General features: G+C 41.7%; 1 protein-coding gene across 1 annotated transcript in view; it reads right to left on the reverse strand.

The window, feature by feature from the left end:
- Positions 1 to 17678, reverse strand: part of LUZP2 (leucine zipper protein 2) — a 393113-nt gene that overhangs the window by 140687 nt on the left and 234748 nt on the right. The window contains exons 4-5 of the mRNA XM_030199448.1: positions 14517 to 14598; positions 13667 to 13729 (exon numbers count right to left, since the gene is read on the reverse strand). Of these exons, the coding sequence (XP_030055308.1) occupies positions 13667 to 13729; positions 14517 to 14598 (145 nt within the window). The remainder of the gene's footprint in view (positions 1 to 13666; positions 13730 to 14516; positions 14599 to 17678) is intronic.

The raw sequence follows: 17678 nt of genomic DNA on the forward strand, positions 1-17678 counted from the left end.
GATGAGCCAGTCGTCTAGGTACGGGTGAACCCTGATACTCTCTCGCCTGAGAAAAGCAGCTACTACCATCATTACCTTCAAAAAGGTTCGGGGAGCTGTGGCGAGGCCAAAAGGCAAGGCCCTGAACTGGAAATGCTTTCCCAACACCGCAAACCTCAGAAACTTCTGGTGCAGGGGCCAAATCGGTATGTGCAAGTAAGCTTCTTTCAGGTCTAGAGACATGAGAAACTCTCCTGGCTGTACTGCCGCAATGACGGAGCGCAGGGATTCCATGTGGAAATGCCGCACTCTCAGGGACTTGTTCACTTCTTTAAAGTCCAGAATAGGGCGAAAGGACCCACCTTTTCGCGGCACCACAAAGTAGATGGAGTATCGGCCGCAGCCTTGCTCGGCGGGAGGCACCGGGGTCAGAGCCCCTAACTGAATCAGACCTTGTAAAGTCTCCTCCACCGCCGCCCGTTTGACGGCAGAACCGCATCGGGACTCCACAAGCACGTCTCTTACTGAGGCGTTGAATTCTATTCTGTATCCATCTCTGATCAGGTCCAGAACCCACTGATCTGAGGAAATCTTGGCCCACTCCTCGACAAATAGGGAAAGCCGTCCTCTGATGACAGGCATCGAGGAGAGGGCCGGCGCACCATCATTGAGAGGGTCGCCCCTGAACTCCTGGTCTTGAGCCACCGGCTGCAGAACGCTTGTCCGAGCGAAAGGAGTTCCTCTGCTGACCACGGGCACGTGAAGTGAACCCAGCAGAACGCCCCGGGCGGTACCTTCTAGCTTCACGGAAGCGAGGTCTGTACGAGGAGTGGACCGCCTGGCCCTTAGAGGAAGGCCTCTGCCTATCTTCGGGCAAGCGCTGGGGTTTTGGATCACCCAGGCCTTTCACAATTTTCTCCAACTCCTCACCAAATAGAAGAAGTCCTTGAAAAGGCAACTTCACCAACCTTTGCTTAGAGGCCATGTCCGCTGCCCAGTGTCGTAGCCAATTGTTTAGCCGAAGCTCTGACAAGGTCATAAAGGGCATCAGCCAGAAAGGACAAGGCCACCTCCATCCGCGGAGCCACATCCAAGAAGGGCTCCGCTCCATCTCCGGGCTGAGCCACTGCCTGTTGCAGCCAAGCTAGGCAGGCTCTCACAGCATAACAGCTGCATGCAGACGCCCGAACAGTGAGACCTGCAAATTCAAAGGACCGTTTCAATGCTGTTTCCAGCCTACGGTCTTGAACATCCTTCAGGGCAACACCTCCTTCAACAGGGAGGGTAGTTCTCTTTGTCACCGCAGTGACTAGGGCATCCACTGTAGGCATTTGAAAACGAGCCAAATGTCCCTCACGCAGAGGGTATAACTGCCCCATAGCCCTGGAAACTCTCAAAGGTCCCTCGGGGTCAGCCCACTGAGCCGAAACAAGCTCTAGGATGGAGTCATGCAAAGGGAAGACCCGAGCAGCTTTCTTGGTACTAGCCGTCCTGGGATTACCCGAGGAGGCCATGCCACTGTCAGTATCTTCAATCGAGAGGGCCTGCAGGGTATCTGAAATAAGCGCTGGCAGCTCATCACGGTGGAAAATCCTCACCGCGGAGGGATCATCCAGATCCTGTGGTAAATCCGCACCTGACTCTGGTTCCTCAGACCAAGAACGTCTGTCAGAGTTCTCCGAATCCTCACACCCCGACCACGGGGGGGAAAAAGGTGCACCACAATCTGAAGGGGAATTAACCCTTCTGCGCTTATCTTTAGGCCAAGCATCCGGGAAAAAAAACCTCACTGGGCAGTCCCAGGCCAGAATCCATCGGGGGGGGCAATCAGAGGAGCCTCAGGCGACCCCTGAGGAAGGGCTCTTTTCATCATGTATGCTTTATGCAGCAAAAGCACAAAATCCGGGGAGAAAATCTCACCCTGGGCACCCAAATCCTGTCCGGTGCCAGCCACTCCTGAAATAACCTCATCTCGAGGTGCCCCACCCGGCTCAGATCTCTCCATGTCCACGGAGGCTGCGCCATGCGGTGTAAGCAAAATGGCGCCCGCTGCCAGCTCAGAGTGGGAAGAAACATTGCTCGCCATGCTCGGGCCGGCTCCTACGCCAGTACAGCACGATTTACAGAGCCCTGCTGCTGATTTGCGCTTGCCACAAGTGGAACAGCGCTTTACATTGTCCGCAGCCATCGCCGAAAAACGGCGGTAAAATCCAAAATGGCGGTTTCGCGCCAAAATCGCCCCAATCGCGGGCCCACCCCGGAGGAGTTGGAAAACACTCTTACCTCAAAGGATCTAGTGTACCACTACAATCCTGCTGAAAATCAGGTCAAAAACCTCTGCTCCAGCGTCTCTGCGTTTAAAAACGTGACGCGACTTTCTTTTTTCTTTTTTTTTTTTTTAAAGCTGTGAGGAAAGCAGAGGTATTGAAGACTCCGGAGGCTCAGATGAGTGGGAAAGGCAGGGAAAGGGCGAACCTATATGCCTGCATCCACTGTTGGTGGGTAAGGACAGGGAAAGCAAGGCAATATGTCCACATCCACAGAGGTATGGGTAAGGCAGGGAAAGGGCTAACCTATGTGCCTTTAAAGTGAAGCTGCTATAGCCTCCAACACCCCGGTTAACAACTGGCAAGTCAGGAACCACCTCCCGGCAGATTTTTCTGGAGCTCGAACAAGCTGCAGCCACCCTGCTAGGGGAGATAGAGAATACTGTAGAGGCAGTGGAGCTAGCTGGCCAAGAGGGCACTGTGAAAGTTTGAGTGCTCTCTATCTCCCCTGCTGGTTGATGGACATAACCCATACGTAATGGCTTCATCTGCTTGATGACAAGGAAGTGTTATTTTACTTTTAACCCCAGTTATTAGTAACTAGGTCTCATTGCATAAAATGGACTCTGTGCTAAAATCCTGAATTAGTGGTAAAATAATACATCTTAACAGTATCCCACGTTGATAACGTCCCACCTTGGTGTGAAGAGTTTCAGGCTCTAGTAACCAGAGCTAATATTGTGATGCAGTGGCGTACCAAGCGGGGGGGGCGGTACGGGCGGTCCGCCCCAGGTGCACGCCGCTGGGGGGGTGCCACGCACCGATCAGCTTAGTTAGTTTCCATGCTCCTTCTGCCCCAGAACAGGAAGTAACGTGTTCCGGGGCAGAGGGAGCATGGAAACAAACGAAGCTGACTGGCACGCAGCACCCCCCCAGCGGCATGCACCCGGGGGGGGTTCTTTCGCTGGGGTGGGGGGTGTCCTTTTGCTGGGGGGGTCGCGCTGCACCGGGGGGGCGGGGCGCATCGGCGATCCGCCCCGGGTGGCAGCCCCCCTAGGAACGCCACTGTTGTGATGTCATAATGCCTCATTCCACCAATAAGAGCAAACCTCATCAGTGATGTCACAATGGCTTGATTGTCCTATACTTAGCTCACTTTTATTACACATAGCAGTGATTTTCATTTCTAGAGACAATTTCTTTAAGGGGGGATGTTATCAATGTGGACTACTGATAAGATGTGGTACTTTACTGTTAACCCCAGTTATTAGTAACAGGTCTGTCTCATTGCATAAAATGGAACCTGTGCTAATAGCACAAGTTAGTGGTAAAATAACACTTCTTAACGGTAGCATGCGTTGATAACTACAAGGCCCTTTTACTAAGCTGCAATAAAAGGGGCCCTGCACTAGTAGTGACAGTCGTTTCTGCCGAGTGCTGAGGCCCTTTTTACCACATCTGGTAAAAAGGTTGAAAGAAGAAATGGCGATGCGGTAAGATTGCACTTACCGCATGGCCATGTGGGGGGGGAGGGAACTTACCACCACCCATTGAGGTGGCAGTAAGGGCTCCTGCGCTAAGTGGTAACCGGCCAGCATGCAGCGCTGTCCGATTACCACCGGTTAACCCCTGTGGAAATATTTTTCAAATATTTTGGCTCGCGCCGGAAATGCCTTGCACTGAGGGGTAAAACTACCACCGGTGCCCACATTGGGCTGGCGGTAGTTCCGGATTACCACAAAGTAAGCCTGTGGTGGGCTCACTGCTATTTGTAAAAGGGCTCCTATGTTGTGATATTTGTAAGATATCAGACTCATTTATACTCAGTTTGCTTCACTGCTTGAAATTTCAATCAGAGCTTACTGATAAGGATTTGTGGCACCAGTGAGTCTTATGCTGTCCCAAGAAACTATGGCCCTGCTGTCATTAGGTTGAGGAAAGTGGAAAGGGGAAGAGAATGGGATTTGATATACCGCCTTTCTGTGGATGCAATCAAAAGTGATTTACATATTATATATAGGTACTTATTTTGTACCTGGGGCAATGGAGGATTAAGACACTTGCCCAGAGTCACATTGCACAAAGGGTTTTTTTTTTCTTAAACTCATTAAACAATCACCAAAACCAAGAGTTATGAAATACTGACATTGTTGACTTAGAAAACCTATGGATCAAAAGAAATGAATCCAAATGAGTTTTGTCTGTTCTTCTCTAGAGATGTACGACGTAACCATCCAACACCAAACTTGCACTCTATGGAATTCTAAGGTGTTATTATATTGAAACCTCATCCCCATTAGAGGTCAGAAAACAGACTTTGATAAATAGTTACTCATGAAGGTTAAGGAAATATTTCACATGCTAGTGTGAGAATGAAAAAATTAGCCTTCAGAGGTTGAATAGCAGCAAATAGGGTGTTAACAATTATATGAAAAGTCGTTTGAGACTGACTCAGCTTCCAGGTGTGGAATACATTATTAACCTCATTAAAATATGCATGAAGTTCGTTATCCTTTTTTTTTAACATGCAAAGTAGCTCTGATGAAGTCTGCCCTCAACAGAAAGGGCGGAGGACATGCCCAGAGTATGAAGTCAGTGCTCTCTAAGGGTAAAAAGCTGAAGCAGCTTTCTCACGGTTCAAACTTGCCGCAAGCCCATTTCCATACTCCTGAGCTCTTATTCACACTAAGAGCTTAGCAATAATAGAGAAAGATTAAAGTGTTGGAACAACAAGGTTAGAAAGAGCAGAACAAATCCAAACCGTATGTACCCAACAAAAGTGTGAGAGAAAAGTACTCTACGAACTTAAATCAAGATAGTTCTATCAAGAGTCACATGATTATGAAGTCATCCACAATCACATATCTTCCAGTGCTGCATGCTTTCATGCAATTCAAAGGTAATCTTTGCATTTATCTGATGCAGGTCATGACTGGGATTTGGATTTTGTAGATTTTGTTCATCACCTTTTCCAAATCCAGGATTAAGCAAATTAGATATATAGATATGGTTGGCAGGTCCCTACCTGTAAGAGTTTACATTCTAAGCAAGGGTTCTATGTCCTTTTGTATGCCTAAAAGCCAAATAGATGAGTAGCCTAGTGGTTAAGGAGCCAGTTGAGATCCAGGGATGGCAGGGTTCAAAATCCTAATTTTTGCACTCCTTCTAACCTTAGACAAATCAGTTTGCTCTTCACTTCCCCTTCTATCAATTTAGATTGTAAGCCCCCCCCCCCCCCCCAGAAAAGATCTACCTATTGTACATGAATAGATTAAAGAAAAGCAAGTCATTAAATCCAAATCTGCATGGCATCTGGCATCAATCACCGTCCCATGGCCAGACATTCTTAAACGTAGTCTCTAGTGTACAGATATAAAATAAGCATAAAATAGGCACCTTTTTGAACTTTTCACATAGGCATCTGGTTATAAAATCAGACCTTTGGTGGTATATGAGCATGTTTGATGTCTGTGGATGGGACGATTCTCATATTAGGAAAGGCTAAAGTAGTTAGGGTTCTTCAGCTTGGAGAAGAGATGGCTGAGGGGGGATATAATAGAGGTCTATAAAATCCTGAGCAGAGTGGAATGGGTAAATGTGAATCAATCATTTACTCTTTCCAAAAGTACAATGACTACTGGACATTGCCACGAAGTTACTCAGTAGCACATTTAAAATGAATAGGAGAAAATATTTTTTTTACTCTATGTCATACAAGCTAATTTTTCAAAATTAATGGAGCTGCTCAATCCAACAGAAATTACCTCATCTTGGGTACAGTCAAAGAGTTTGTTCAATGTTGGGGGTGCTCAGGCATCCACAGTATACACAGAGCTGACTCCTATGCTCAATGTATAGTTAAGCTCTGGAACTCATTGCCATAACAAACACTAAAAGCAATTACTGTAGCTGGGTTTAAAGAAAGGCTATACAAATTCCTGGAGGAAAAGTCCATAAACTATTATTATACAGGACATTTCCAGAGGATCAATGTGTGAGTTTCAGCCAGGGAGCACAGCATTGAAGCTGGACCGTAAAAAAATCTTTAGGTATTTCCTCCCATATTGCATCAATGTAGCACTTGTGGTGAGTACTTAGCAAGATAACTGTTGTAGTTGTTAGATATCTCATTAGACTTTATTAAATGCTGATCTGTTTTATGGATTACAGACAATAGAAGAGAAGCTGAATGAGATATTTTCCTGTATTTATTAAAAGAATAGTAGAGAACAATTTCAAGACACCCAAATTAAGGGACCCTTTTACTAAGCCATGATAAAAAATAGCCTGCAGCAATGTAGGTGCGTGTATTAGGAGCACAACAGGTCAGTTTTTACAGCATCTGCAAAAAACAGATTTTTTTTTAATGTGATGGATGGGAAAAGGGCACACAGTAAAACTGAAACCAGTGCGTGTCTAAAACCGGCTCGAGCCCTTAACGCCACCGATTAATCTAACGGTAAGGGCTCATGTGCTACACGTGCGGTGACCAGTCGGCATGCACCAACTGCCAATTACTGCCGGAAACGGTGTGCGTGGGAGGAAATAAATAAATAATTCAACCAGGCATTATGGGCGTGCACCAAATCTGAAATTACCAGCGGGGGGGGGGGGGGGACACTGGCCTGGCGGTAGTCTCATTTGGGCGTGCGCTGCACACGCATAGAGCCTACTGCGGCTTAGTAAAAGGGCCCCTGAATCTGAATGATGAAATCAGACTGCACCACTAACATCATCCATAGAAGCCTGTACTCAAAAGTGTGAAAGAATCCACAGACACAATTTCATATGCTAAAATTAACAATTTTTGTGCTATATTTTCACACATGTAATCAGAGATTTTTGCATGCAGAATTTACCACTTGAAATTCAGATACCCTTCTCAACGCAGAATAAATAATGAAATCCATTTATTATGAAAAGTAGGACATTGCCTGCATTTGCATAGATAAATTACACATGCAAAACTCATAAAACTGCATGTTTGTGAAAATTGTAGCTATACCTCAGGGAAGAGTATTTTAATTACATAATGTTAAGTGAAGACACATGAAAATTCACACAAGCCTGATGTGCATTTTGTGCCAATGGGCCACTGTCATGAAAGAACACTGGGGCCTTTTTACTAAGCTGTGCTAGTAAATAGGCTTAGCACATTTTTCTCATACTAGCACAAAGAGTTTCTCATACTAAGCCCATTTCTAGCATGGCCATAAATTTGGCCTTTTTCTATAACAACTTTTTTCTGGCCATGTACTGTTCATTGTTTATTAAAACTCTTTATACCACCTGCACTGCCATATCTAGGCAGTGTACAAACTAAGGGCCTCTTTTACTAAACCACACTAGCAATTTCTGCATGGCAAATGTGACACAGCCCATTCAAAATGAATGGGCTACAGCTCATTTGCCATGCCGGGATCTACTATTGTAGTTTAGTAAAAGAGGCTCTAATATTTTAAAACAACACAACAGAAAAGGGATTCCATTAGTCCAATAGGAAAGAAGATGCTATCCACACAAGATCATTCACATCAATTAAATAAGTAGTATTTATGCCTGTATATCTAGCTATTCACTTAACAACTGGGACATATCAAATCAGGTAGGGTATGCTATGCAGAGATTGCCACAGTGAAATAACAAATTTTCAGAAGAGTTTCAAACACTATTCGAGGTGTGGTCGCACCATGGAGCAATACAAAGGCATTATAAAGTTCTCATTTTTGTTTTCTATTACTTTCCTAATAATACCTGACATTCTATTTGCTTTCTTAGCCACCACCACACACTGAGCAAAGGGTTTCAACGTACCATCAACGATGACACCTAGATCCCTTTCCTGGTCAGTGACTCCTAATGAGGAACCTTGCATCATGTAACTATAGTTCGGGTTCCTCTTTCCCACATGCATCACTTTGCGCTTGTTCACATTACATGTCATCTGCCATTTGGACGCCCACTCTCCTAGTCACGTAAGTTCCTCTTGCGATTTAACAACTTTGAATAACTTTGTGTCATCAGCAAATTTAATTACCTCACTAGTTACTCCCACCTCTAGATCATTTATAAATATGTTAAAAAGTAGTGGTCCCAGCACAGACCCTTGGAGAACCCCACTATCTATCCTTCTCCATTGAGAATACGTTGCTTCGCTATAACTACTGGTAGTGTTTTATTGTTGTTGTTCAAAATTGTTTCAGTGAAAATGAAAAATTAGTAAAAGTTTCCTACTGGGATAAACTTGGTTGTCTTTTTAATTGTGCTCATTAAAAAATAATGGCAAGCAATGAGGTGAGTTTATGAGTTGCATTAATATTTGACACAGACTTAAGCTTCAGGAAATAACGTTCCTACTGGTGGACCATATGGTTCCTGACGCTTCTGCTCACAAGAGCTCATTCCATGTTTACTGCACTAATCAACATGACACACACTATTTGATCAAAAAGAAAAAAAACAATCAAAATGGCTTATGGTTATGACGGTAATAAAAATTTATTGGTACTTATTGCATGTAGGCTAAAATGTTGTTGGAATTCTTATATACAGTATGAAAAATTTTTATACTGACATATAAAATGGTTTAAATAATGATTTGCTTCAATGGGATGGGAAGCGAACAACACTGGGGAAATTAGTGTGATGAATATTAATTGTCAAACCAAGCAGTAAGGAAAGATATGCTAAGCCTGCAGGGCTTTGCAGACCTTCAATTCTTCCAAGCTAACTGGAAGCCCTGACTAAAGAGAACTAATTTTACAAGGGTGATGGTGAAATCCAAAAGGATGATTGGGTGTATAGGGAGAGGAAAGGCCAGAAGGAAAAGGAGGTGATAGTGCCTCAGTATAAGTCTCTGGTGAGACTTCATTAAGGAACCCTTTTATTAAAACTTAGCATGTGCTAGTGGACATTAGCATGTGCTAAGTGTCAGGTGGTCCATAGGTATAAAATAGGAGGTGCAGAATTTAGTGCACACTAATGTCCATCAGCACACACTAAGCTTTATTTATTTATTTATTTATTTATTTATTTATTTATTTATTTACTATTTATTTATTAGGATTTATTTACCACCTTTTTGAAGGAATTCACTCAAGGAAGTGTACAGTAAGAATAGATCAAACATGAGCAATAGGCAATTACAGCAGTAAAAATAGTCAAATAACAATACAAAGTATGGTATGGTATACTACTTACAATGTCAACACAATATGTAATAGACCATTTTAATTGACAGTGTAGGGTATAAGCAAAGATAGAACATATAGATAGGTAAGACAGTAAGAAGAGTTTAGTAATGTGTATGTACAATTCTGGAGACCACATCTTCAAAAAGATATAAACAGGATGGAGTCAGTCCAGAGAGCGGCCCCTAAAATGGTCAGTGGTCTTCATCATAAAGTATATCCTCTCCTCTTTATTCCCTTACCTTTATTGTTCTGTCTGTTTACCTGTCTTATCTAGATTGTAAGCTCTTTGAGCAGGGACTGTCTTTTGTGTATGGTGTACAGCGCTGCGTATGCCTTGTAGCACTATAGAAATGATAAGTAGTAGTAGTAGCATATAGGGACAGACTTAAAGACCTCAATATGTATACTTTGAAAGAAAGGCGGGAGATAAGATAGAGGCATTTAAATATCTCTATGACATAAATGCACAGGAAGTGGATATCTTTCAATTGAAAGGAAGCTCTGAAATGAGGGGGAATAGGATGAAAGTGATAGGGGTCAGACTCAGGAGTAAACCGAGGAAATACTTCTTCACAGAAAAGGTGGTGAAATCATGGAATGGCCTCTCAGTGAAGGTGGTGGAGACGAAAACTGTATCTAGATTCACGAAAGGTTGGGAGAAGCAAATTGATGGCTTCTATTACAAAGCTACGCTAGTGATTTCTACACCGCAAATGTGAGGAAGCCCGTAGGAATTGAATGAGCTTCCTCTCATTTGCCGTGTGGGAATCACTAGTGCAGCTCTATAAAAGATGCCCTGAATCTCTAAGGCAAGGAAAGGATTATAGAGCTTAGTAGTTGGTATGGATGGGCAGACTTGATAGACCATATGGTCTTTATCTGTTGTTATTTTCTCTGCTTCTATTTTATGCATTATAAGATCCCAAAGGCCACAGAGTAATTCATCGTCTGCTTCTTCTCAAGCAAAAGAAAGAGCTGGAAACAGGAAATGAGCATTTTCTGATTCCTATGTTAAAAGCTTAGTACAGTTAAAAGATCAATGCTGTTATTAAATATTGACAACTTATTATTAAAGCTGGAACTCACAATGCCTGCAAAGAGAAGGAAGATACCCAAGTACACAGACAAGGACTGAGAAGAAAAGCTTTAACCTCCATACAATATTTATCTCATTCAAATGAAATGGAATAAATGACATGACATCATTTTTTTTCATGTGCTTAATTATGTAATTGGAGGCAATTTTAAAATGATTTTTCCCAGGCAACTAAAAACGTATTTAAGCTGAAGGTTCCCCTCTCTCTCTCTTCAAGACAGCCTAGCCATCGTCAAGAGTCCAGTACAACTAAATTTCTTTTGGGTTCCACAAAAGATTCCAAAACATTTACATTTACATAAGGCACTTATACCCCGCAAGATCCGAGAAGAGCTCCCTACGGTTTGTTTGTTTATTTATTTATTTGTGACATTTATACCCCGCTCTTTCCCGCTCAATAGCAGGTTCAGTGCGGCTTACAAAGTGTGGTACAAAGTATCACAGAGATAATACAGGGATGGAAACAATGTATCAAAGAGATGACATAATTACTTAGATTAGGTTCAGTATGGTACGACGTATCACAGAAATGATACAATAAATAAATTTCAATAAATCAGAAACAAGGCATTCCCTGTTAGCTACAATATATACATTACTTATGAAATAATTGATAAAGATGTGTTTTAAGAGCATTCTTAAACCTTTTAAACTGATCTGTTATTCTAATGTTCAATGGTAAAGAATTCCACCACTTTACAGACTAAAAAGAGAAAAGCCCATCAAAAACAGATCTATAAATACCACCTTTAGGATTGGGATATTGAAGTAAATGAGCTAATCTATCTGATAGACCACTACAACATTGTGAAAGAGTTATGAGATCCAATAAATATGCAGGAGCCTTATTATTTCACCATCGTTTTCCCTCACTGTGAACTGGAATGAACTGATCCTTAAAAGAGATGCAAGTGTATTGAAAGGGCAACAATGTGTCTCCTCACAGAGTTTGCCTGCAAGCTCATTGTAATTGTGATTAATTGTGCGATTAAAGGAATGTTATCTATTTATTTATTTTTCCCCACTGCAGCTCCTTCTGACTCTGGGCAATAGAGGGTTAAGTGACTTGCCGAGAGTCAAAAGAAACTGCAGTGGGGGGGGGGGGGGGGGCGGGAATAACATGCCTTTAATCATGCAATTAATCGCAATTGAAACTATAATCAAAATGCAGCCCTATCTAAAACATATCAATTTAATATATCTGAGCCATTGCCATGATATCATGCTTACGAGGCTGACAGAAACAGATACAGTGGCACGGTATTTGCATGGTTTCAATCCTATTTGTCAGACAGACAACAATCAGTTCTGTTCAACAACAGCACATCATTACCTTGGGCACTGAACTGTGGGGTGCCACAGGGATCCATACTGTCTCCCGTTTTATTTAATTTCTACCTCAAGCCTTTGGCTGAGCTACTTCGGTCAATAGTCACAAAATTCTATATCTATGTTGATGATGTACAACTACTCATGCCCACTGAACCAGATCTACCCACAGTTTTGAATACACTGACTGCCTGCCTCACTGCAACTCAGGAATGGGCAAAAAAACAACAAACTCTGCCTGAACCTATGCAAAACAGAGATCATTTGGTCATATAACACAAGTGGACAAATACCTGACTTCAAAATACCTTTTGGGAAGTATGAACTCCCCCTAAAATTACAGTTCAGGAATCTTGGGATACTGCTGGACTCATCACTCACTCTGATCCCACAGATTCAAATAACCTTTTAAAATAGCCTCTATCACCTGTGGCAACTACAAACTTTCTCTCTAAATATTGAAAAGAGTCTGATCATAGTGGTCCATGCTATGATAATGCCATGACTAGACTACTGTAATGCCCTGTACACCGGTCAAACCAACAAAAGTTGAATCAGCTCCAAGTAATTCAGAATGCTGCACCCGGCTGATAGAAGGCTGCAAGCAGTGTGACCACATCACACCCTTTCCTGCCAAATTACACTGTTTTTCAGTACCTTACAGGGCTAAATTTAAAATTCTAAGTTTAATTTTCAAGATTCTCAGACAAAATGGGCAAGAGTACTTAAAGAATAAGTTAGCCCTTTACACACCTTTGAGATCTCTAAGGCCCTCTCAAGGAGCATCATGATCTGTATCTCATCAAAAGAAACTGTACAATGTGATACCCACCAGTGAGCCTTCTCAGGAGTAGCCCCCACACTGTGGAACTTACTCCCCAAAGGACTACGTCTAACTCGAGACTACCTCTACTTCAGGAAGCAGGTGAAAGCCTGGCTTGTGAGAAGAGCCAGGTTTTCACCTGTTAACAGATACTGGTAACAGCTAAACGCGCTGGGATTGGCTGACAGAGACCTGGAGCTGATCAGTTATGCTATTACTTACTTGCTAAACGCGCTGTGATTGGCTCAGAGACTTCCAGGTCTCTCAGCTGAGTGAAGCACGGCCAAAAAAGATGTTTTTATTATTCCGGGGTCCAAAAAAGAGCCTGCAACATCGGAGCCTGTTTGATTTCAGTACTTGGGCTGTTTTTTGGGTGGAGCACTCCCATAATGGCCATCCATGACGAGCACTTGGCTGTTTTTGGCCCCCCCCCCCCCATTTTTTTTTACATTTTATGAAGTTTTCCAATCCTGCGCAGCCCCAACAAGAGGTACAGACCTCTCGTTAGATTTTCCACTGTTTTCCAGCGCTAAGGCAATCGGAAAAGGTTAGTGCATCTCATCACAAAAGGGGCTTCTACACAATTTGTTCATCTGCATTCCGTTTTCATTAGCTGCTTCTGTCCTCAGAAAAAAAGTATTTAGTGCATGCCAGGGTTTACTACTTGCTCGTTAATGGCTCGTTAAGGGCTTGTTAAGTTTAGTGCATATGGCCCTCAAACAGCATAAAAGGGTTTAAATTTATTTATTATTTACATTTATTTATTATTTTTGAAGGAATTCACTCAAAGCGGTACACTTTAGTAAGTGGGCCCATAAATCAGTAGTTCTTTTAATTAGAAATTCATGAATGTGTAGGTAAGAGATAAGCAGTGTCTTCAGAAAGACACCTGATAGCCATTTGTTAATGTTCACTTAAAACAACCCAGTTGGTTTAGTATTTGGTAGAAATAGATGACTGGCCAATAGATGTGTCTTACCTCATTCTGAAGGTCTCTGATCATTTTACTTTTTCGTTCCATTTCAGTCTTCAAAAAATTAATCTGCAAATTTAAACAAACCCAGAACAGAAATGTTAAACATTAACAGAGAAGCAGGAAACATATAAGGCTCCTTTTATGAAGCTGCGGCAAAATGGTGCTTGAGCTGGTGTCAGCACATGTTTTTAATGCGCATCGAGGCCCCCTTTTCCCGCAGCGGTGAAAAATGGTCATGCAGCAAGTGACACACTTGTCACGCATCCATTTCGGGGGGGAGCACTTACTGCCACCCATTGAGGTGGCAGTAAGGGCTTCCGCACTAACCCAGCAGTAACCGGGCAGCACGCGGCACAGCCGAATTACCACCAGGTACACATCAGCGCTACAGAGGCTAGTGTAAATGAGGAATCCATATTGATGTGTTAGGCCAATTGAAATCACTCCTTCTCTCCACCCATACTATGCCTTCTACCAAGGTCAACATGGTGAAATGTAAACAGCTTCCATTCTGAAACAGAATTAACATCTGTAGTCCAATCTACACATCTACATGTTGCTGTTTACACATGGGATGCTTCTCAAATAAGGGCCTAATTGTGTTTAGATTCTTAAAGGATACATATGAATATGTTAAAGAGGATGAAAAACATAGATCGTTCTAGATATTTTTCACTGAGTTTACAAAACATTGAAAGATAATGTATCTGGACTTTGAAATCACATGTGCTTCTTCTTCAGATGTCAGAGATTGAAATCACTGCATTTTCTCTAGGCCCAGTACGGTTCTGAGACCACTCCACTAAATGAGAAGACATTAAGAACATTAAAAAATACAGCTGAAGTCACTTACTGTAGCCTGCTGTTTTTCTGCTTTCTCCGTTGCCTCATTAAGTTGCTTTTTAAAGGCCTCTTGTAGAGATTTTATTTCTTCCCTAGTTCATTGAAAAAAAAAAAGATAAATTTTTCATCTTTGCTTGCCACAGTGATGAGTCGGTTTGTTCACTCTTGCTTAAAAAGCATTTGTTTAACATTATATAACTAAACCAAATCAATGGGGCAAATAAATGTAATGGAACTTAGAAAGGCAAAGTTGGCATCAGCTGTTGACAGTTATGACAGCTAGTGCATGGTAACGACTCACATGCTAGCTCTCACATCCAACCACTTCTCTGACCATCCATGTCATGCCCAGCTCCTGCACACTCCTACGTTAGACAGTTAGTGTAGCCAGCCTAATAGTGCAGTGAGCTAAGAATGTGGGGAAGCAGGTTCAATTCCCACTGTGGCTCCATATGACCTAGATAAATCACTAAACTCTCCATTGTCCCAGGTACAAAACTTTGATTGTAACCCTACAAGGGACAGAGAAAGTAGAAAATATAAATGTGATTTGAAGGCTACTTTTGATAAGAACTTATATACAGATGTACTTGCAAAAGGCAAAGAAGCACTCATCAAAACATCATCACTCTGTGTCACGTGACCATAAATAAGACAACCAGATACCAACAGAATGAAGTTGCATACCTTTTATTCTATAGTCTGTATGATCACTCTGGGCTCTTTAGGTGACTTTTGCTTGTAGGGAGTGTGTGTTATTCCATCTAATGTCTGTTCATTTTATCATCCTACATATTTGTATCAGGAACATTTTAATCTTAATCTTCTGTGTACACTTTTGTTCTGTACTTTATCATTGTAAATGTGGTATGTCCTGCTGGCCATTTATCTCTCTATGCACCCAAGCATCCTTCTAGCTTTTGTTGTCACCTTTTCTATTCATTTGGCCACCTTAAGATCAACCACACACACATCTATCTATCTATCTATCTATCTATCTATCTATCTATCTATCTATCTATCTATCTATCTATATACATACACAGTGTCCTGAAAAAAATGGGACCCCCTAACATTTTTCCAAATAACTCAAAAACGAATGTACTATTATAAAAAAAAATATTACTATTATTGACATGTGTAAGCTGTAATAACTGGATGATCCCTGCTTTCAAAATGATGTCATTTAAGAAGTGACCATTAAGATCTGTTTTAGCAAATAGCTTTTAGTGAAGAAGATAAAGTTTTGATTACATTTTTGCAACAAAATAAGGCATATGATGCAAACTGTTTGCTTATAGAGTTTCCTAATAAGGTTTGACTAATGTATTTTCAAAGGTCATAAATGTTTAAACAATTGCAAAGTATTTTGAAACTATGTTTTGGGGTCCATTTTATTTTCTGGACACCGTGTAAATATATAGTGAGAAAGAAAAAAAGAAGGATATACACGCTGTTTCAAAATTACAGGACCCCTTTTTTTCATCTCTACAACAAATAAAAGGCCAGATGTATAATAATAATAATCTTGGCTTAGAAATAGGCCTATGATAGGACTATAAAATGATCATGCAATAAACATGTAGCATGATAAATGGTCTTTGTAAACTTCACGTAATAAAGGTACTTCAAAGCATAGTCACTCAAATTCTATATTTGGCACTCAGAATTGTAAGTGCAAATTTGAGTGCATGCAACAAGCCAATTAGCACTAATAATTGGGCAGTAACAATCAATTATTGGTGCTAATTGGTAACAATTTGAATTTATGTGCAAATCTTCCTAGTCGGGATTCTATAAAGATGTGCACATAAATTTTTCTATGTTGAATTGAAAAGGAGGCATGGCCATGGAAGGGTCAGAAGCGGGTCAGGGGCATTCCTAGAATTTGAGTGCAATGTTATAGAATATGGTAGATCTGTACCTAATTTAGGGCTCCTTTTACAAAGGTGCACTAGTGTTTTTAGTATGCACTAAAAATAAACGTGCACTAAACACTAGAGATGCCCATATATTCCTAAGGGCATCTCCAGCGTTTAGCACACCTTTATAAAGACCCCCTTAGGCATGAGGATTTACCAGTTGATGTAAATCCCCGGGCATGGACCCCGGTGATATGCACTATTCTATAAACAGCGTTCAACTAGAAGTGCCATTTATAGAATAGCACTTAGCACTCATTTTTTCAGCACCCAACTGGGCACCATTTACTGAATTTAGCTCTATGTGAACAAATGAAAATAATACGTAAATCTCCTCACCCAAAGCACATGACTAATGATCGTACTGGACAACACACAACCTTCAACCCTTTGGACCCCCACATATACCTGTACCTCATTCGATCACTATACAACTTTGTATTTGTTATCAACCGACTGGGCTAACGCCTAACAGTACTATGTAAGCCACATTGAGCCTGCAAATAGGTGGGAAAACGTGGGATACAAATGCAACAAATAAATAAATAAAAAATAAATGTGAATGCCAAGAATGTTTATGTTCAAAATCAATCTGCATAGAAACATTTGCTGAATTTAATTGCACTGACAGTTCAAAGTGCATATTCAACTTGTCTATGTGTGGACTGGTCTTTGGAGTGTCCTCCTAACTTAATACCAGATCTTGAACTTGGTCAATGACATCACAAGTGCATGCACGTTGAGATTTACTGTTACTGAGGTAGTGTTTGAAATCACCAGTAACATCAATTTTGCAAATAAGTTTGTTCAGTCCACCAAGTGACTATTACTTTTCAGGAAACATTTCAATACATGGTGCGTAGGTGCACACATAGATTAGCGTGTGCGCCTAATCTACACACACACCTTAATTGGTTAACGTGCCACTTAGTGTTGTTAATTGGCTGATTAATGCCCAATTATCAACACTAATAGGGCACAACTGGAATTTACACGCACACTTTGCATAAAGCGGTGTGTGCAAATTCCAACACGCACAGCCAAAGGGGGGGGGCGCAGTTATGGGTGGATTGAGAACATACTGGGTCTATCAATCACATTTATGTGTGTGGTTACAGAATTCATGCCAGCACATGTAAATGTAGGCATGGGCATTTACACCAGCTTTTCACTGGCGTAAATGGACACACCTAAATTTAGGTACATCCACCCAGCCCAGGCACAATCTGTATGCCATGTCTGAATTTAGA

This window comes from Microcaecilia unicolor, chromosome 4 (assembly GCF_901765095.1).
Source record: "Microcaecilia unicolor chromosome 4, aMicUni1.1, whole genome shotgun sequence".
Taxonomy (NCBI): domain Eukaryota; kingdom Metazoa; phylum Chordata; class Amphibia; order Gymnophiona; family Siphonopidae; genus Microcaecilia; species Microcaecilia unicolor.